The 5,042-nt window shown below is 37.5% G+C and overlaps 1 protein-coding gene across 1 annotated transcript; it reads right to left on the bottom strand.

Annotated features, from left to right (window-relative positions):
- Positions 1-294: 294 nt before the first annotated feature.
- LOC141607571 (uncharacterized) lies at positions 295-3,664 on the bottom strand. Its single transcript, XM_074426924.1, has 8 exons — positions 3,649-3,664; positions 2,887-3,271; positions 2,270-2,640; positions 2,002-2,170; positions 1,863-1,944; positions 1,441-1,749; positions 1,159-1,343; positions 295-700 (listed from the first exon to the last, which is right to left on the bottom strand). The coding sequence occupies exons 1-8, from the start codon at positions 3,662-3,664 to the stop codon at positions 295-297; spliced, it is 1,923 nt and encodes a 640-aa protein (XP_074283025.1).
- Positions 3,665-5,042: the final 1,378 nt, after the last annotated feature.

The following is a 5,042-nucleotide window of genomic DNA, read 5'->3' as shown; positions in this document are numbered from 1 at the left end:
TTAATTTGTGAAGAGATGAGATGAGTTAGGCTGAATAAATATGAATTGAACTGAAATTAAGCCCAAAAGAACGAGACCTTTTTTTGATTGGAATGTAAGTACTTTCACTAAGCTCAAAACATCAACTACTAGAAGCTACAAAGTTTAAATAACTGAAACATAATCAACAACAATTACAATGATAACAATGGGGTAGTTGAGTTAATCCAAGACATATTCCTAGCATGCTTTGCGGGATCCAGCAGACTTTTCATACGACCTCTGATCAGCCTATTAACCTGTCATATCAGCACCTCATGTCTCTGTAAAACTCCCTCTATTCTGGCTAAATTCCTTTGCTGCCACACAAGATAATAACCAGTCATGACAACCATCAAAACACATAGACTTCTTGAATGCAGTCCATTTCCTTCGGCCTATCCAAATAATACTATTACCAGTAGGAACTGGTATGTGCAGATGCAAAAAGACACCCTCTATAACCAATCTGGTATAACTGCATTGTTGAAACGGATGACCAACAGTCTTAGTCCCTGTAAAACAGATACAACATTTATCATTCTCACTCACACCATATCTGAATAATTTCTCCTTTACATTCAGTGCATTCCTAAACATAAGCCAACATAGGAAGCTATGTTTAGGCAAGCACTCCCTGTTCCAGATGAGCCTAGCCCAACCAACTTTCTGCTCCTTATGCCTAAGTCACTCATAACCAGAACCAATAGTATATCCCTTCACATTAGCAAGCCAACTACAATTACCATACCTAGCAACTATCCCCAACCTTATAGATGGACTTCCAATTCCCATTCATGTGAGATTTAGGAATATGATTAGTCCAAGTGTCTCTTTTCAAGTATAGCTGGTGAATCCATTTAACCCATAAACTATATCAGGCTTGCTATATATCCACCACACTAATTTCCCCATAGTAGCAGTATTCAAGGTGAGACTATATCTAATGTCAAGTCCACCTTCCGCTTTAAGAGTACACACTTGATCCCAACTAACTAATGGGGTTCTCATATAAGTGCTAGTGTCATCCTATAGATAGTTCTTACATATACTATCAATTTTCCTATGGACACCTTTGAGAAGGAGAAATATATTTGCCCAATATGTATATAATGATGTTAACACAGCTTTCGCCATCACCAGTTTCCAGCATATAAAATCTTCCTAGCACCAGAAGATCTGATATCCTCAACAATTTTCTCCACCAAAACCTGGCAATCTTTCTTACCCAATTTCCCTGCAGTGATAGGGACACCGAAGTATTTGAATGGGAGATTGCCTTGAACACACTCTAAAATAGTAATTATATGGTCTATGTCAGCTCTCTGAACTCCATTAAAATAAATATTAGATTTCTAACTTGTTCATATGGAGTCTAGAGGCAGCTAATAAAGTGGCAAAGGACCTTAGCAACATCATGACAAATTTTTTATCCCCTTTAGAAAACTGTAACAGATCATCAGCAAACATTAGTATTTGTAGCTTCAGTTTGCTACATAAAGAGTGAAATCTAAAGTCAAGCACTTCAGTAGTAAAATGCAAGATTCTAGACATATACTCCATTGCAATAGTGAACAAAAGAGGGGATAATGGGTCTCCTTGTCTTAACCCTTTCTTCCCTTTAAAGAAACCAAATGGCTCTCCATTTAGTACCAAAGAATAGAATGTAGAGGTTACACATTCCATGATCATCTTCATAAATTGGGCAGGGAAATTTAAGGCGTGCATCATCTGATGAAGAAAGTCCCAATTTACTGATCATAAGCCTTCTTGAAATCCACCTTGATCAAGCACCTGGGAGAAACAAATGCTTTATTATACAATCTAATAACATCTTGACAAACAAGAATATTCCCAATAATATTTCTGCCCTTAATGAACCCCCCTTGATTAGGGCTAATAATGCTTCGTAGAACATTAGCTAATCTGGAGCAAAACAATTTGAAAATAACCTTATAAAGCACATTGCAACAGGATATATGCCTGAATTGAGTAACATTATCAGATATTTCAACCTTGGGAATAAGAGTGACAAAGGTATGATTAACTTGTTTAAGAAGCTTCCCATTCCTGAAAAAATCCCCAACCATAGTACCCACATCAGCTCCTGCAACAATCCATGCATCTTTAAAAAATGCACTTGAATACCCATCTGGTCAAGGTGCCTTATGATTAGGGATATAAAAAACAGCAGCTTTAATCCCAAGATCAGTCACATGAGCCAGCAGTACCTCCTAATGATCCTCAGTACAGACAGCCCCTCTCTGCACCACCTGAGAATTAACAGCCTGCACCTTATCCTCCTTACCTAGTAATTGTTTGTAGAATGGTAGGAAAGCATTTTGAATTTGCTCAGAATCAGTAACCACACTACCATGCTCATCAGCAATCCTGAGTACTTTGTTTCTTTCATGTCTCCTTTTAATATAGCTATGAAATAATTTAGAGTTGCTGTCTCCTTCCTGCAGCCATACAACTTTTGATTTTTGCAAGAGAAAGTTGTCACAAGCCTTGTGCAGCTCCTGATAGTCCTTGATTGCAGTGATTTCAGTAACAATTAGTTCAACATTAGTAGGACCGGTCCTGAAATTTTCTTGAATAAATTCCAAAAGTTGCCAAGCTCTGATAGAATTGTTTTTCACATCATCAAACAGATCCTTGTTCAAAGCTTTCAAAGGTTATTTTAACAGCTTCAACTTCCTTACAACTTGAAAAGTAGGAGTTCCATTGATCTGAGTATCCTAGATAGCCTTAACACAGAGAATGAATTGTTCCACTCCACTCCACATGCTAAAGTATTTGAAGCACTTCTTCCTCCTTTGAGTACACCCAATTTTTTAGATAATGCAAGGAGTATGATCAAAATACCCTTCCACATGAAAATGAGCATAATAATCAGACTTCTGCACCATCCAAGCATAATTGACCAATGCTCTATCCAATCTAATATATACTCTAGTATTGGCCTCCTGCTCATTATTCCAAGTAAAGAATGACCTTGAAGCAGCTATGTCAATCACATTACATTGGTCAACACAATTATGGAAATCTTTCATCTCTTCCTCAGTTGATTGCCCTCCTAATCTTTCACTTGGTCTCAAAACAATATTAAAGTTCCCACAAATGATCCAAGACCCACTAATGCAAGAACAAAACTGCCCTAATTTATACCATAGCATTTTTCTCTCTTGGACCCCATTTAAAGCATAAACCAAAGTAAAATGAAAGGAATCCTCAGTACCCAACTCATCAACTAATACATGGATAAATTGAGCATTATATTCAATAAATGAATTTGGTAAATACTTGGCTTCCAAAGTGACCAAACCCTACCACCCTTATGTCATTGGGAATTGGTTGATACACACCATCTATCACAAATATTTTGTCTGATTTTATTTAGAGAATAAGGCTTCACCTTCGTCTCAAGGAGGCCAAATAACCCAATATTATGTTGATGCAAGAACCACTAAATGTGATTCTGTTTGGCTGGGCTATTTAACTCCCTAATATTCCAAAAGCCTATCATTGTGTACTACCCCCCACAGGGGTAATACATGTGATTTAGTACCAATTCCAACTTTAAGAGTGACATTGTTTAGTGCTTCAAGGAATGAATATTCCCCAAACCTTGAACTACATCCATTATCAAGAAGCTCTTGTCTGTTCAATCTAATCACTGCTCTTGCAGATGTTACAACTTGATATGTGCCATTTCAATTCCAGGTCACCTAAAATTAATTAGGTATTTCTACTAGGTGCTTTGAACTTTAGGAGAAACAGAGACATGCTTAGGAGTAGGCTGCCTATATGCACACTTGTGGATTAAAGACCTTTGGGGAGGGCACCTTAGTCTGTTGCATCTGCACTTTAGGTTGCCATTTCTGAACCACCTTTTTTCCTGGTTTCTGTTTATTCTTAGGTTTCTTACAAGTTTGCCCATCATGCCCAATACCACCACACTCCTTACTCAAGATAGGCTTCCATTCAAATTCAACAATAATGCCCACCAGGTTCCTCTCTTCATCAAGGAATTTAACTTCCTTAGGAGTGGCTTTTCCAAATGGTACATCAATCAAAACTATAGCATACCCTAATCTGGTTCTATCCACAGTGGCTCCATCACACCTTACAAAATCCCCCATCAAACCTGAAATTCTAGGGATACACTTACCCTAGAATTTCATAAGTAAATTAATGAGTTTGACCCACATAGGCACCACCTTCACCTTAACTTTAGTAAGAGGTTCCTGGGGAGACCAAGGCCTTACAATCAGCGGCTTTTTGTCAAACAGGAAGTGCCCATGTTGCAACACAACTTCCTGATCCTTCTGCCTCCCAAACCTCACCAAGAAAACAGCTGAAGGTAAAAAATAGATTTTATCCACTCCAAAATCCATCCATAACCTCCGAATAAAACCCTCCAAAACATTCCATGGAGGATTTGCTCCAAGAATATTACAAATTACAGAGTGTTTCCAGAAATCTAGTTCAACCATAACATCAGCTTCAGAGAATTGTAGCATACCTTCAGGCTCTTCCACAATAGTATCCAACGTCTGCTTAGCCTTGCCTCGGTTCTGCACAATCCATTCTTCGGTCTCTTCATCGATAACCAAATCATCAAGGTCCAATGGTTCTAAGTCCACTGGGTTTGACGTAACTTTCACAGAAGAAGATGGACCTACCATGGTGAAATCTAGAGGAGAAAAGCTGTTTTATTAGGATTTTTATGATTTTTATGTGAAATTGAAGAAAAATGTCGTTGCTTGTTGACGTTTTTGGCCGCCGTCAATGTTTCAAACTGGGTTTCTCAAATTCCTCACTTTTTCTCTTTTTTTTTGTGTTTTATCTTTCTATCTTTACATTTTACTTTTTTAAACTAGGTTTCTCAGATGAAAAAGAAGAAGAACAAGAAAAAGAAGAAGAAGAAGAAGAAGAAGAAGAAGAAGAAGACCTTAGTACTACCTTTGTATTATAAGTATCCATGTTAACTCAATCATTTGTTTGTATTTAATTACGAT

The sequence above is a fragment of the Silene latifolia genome, chromosome 10 (assembly GCF_048544455.1).
Source record: "Silene latifolia isolate original U9 population chromosome 10, ASM4854445v1, whole genome shotgun sequence".
In the NCBI taxonomy this organism is placed as follows: domain Eukaryota; kingdom Viridiplantae; phylum Streptophyta; class Magnoliopsida; order Caryophyllales; family Caryophyllaceae; genus Silene; species Silene latifolia.
This window is presented reverse-complemented; position numbering and strand designations above follow the sequence as displayed.

Bases quoted from the DNA above. Each gene is read 5' to 3' on its own strand.
- LOC141607571 (XM_074426924.1), bottom strand. The intron at 1,945-2,001 runs GCATATATCCTG...GTTTTGCTCCAG, and splicing joins GATAATGTTACTCAATTCAG to ATTAGCTAATGTTCTACGAA. The intron at 701-1,158 runs GTGATGGCGAAA...TGAGTGACTTAG, and splicing joins ATTTTATATGCTGGAAACTG to GCATAAGGAGCAGAAAGTTG.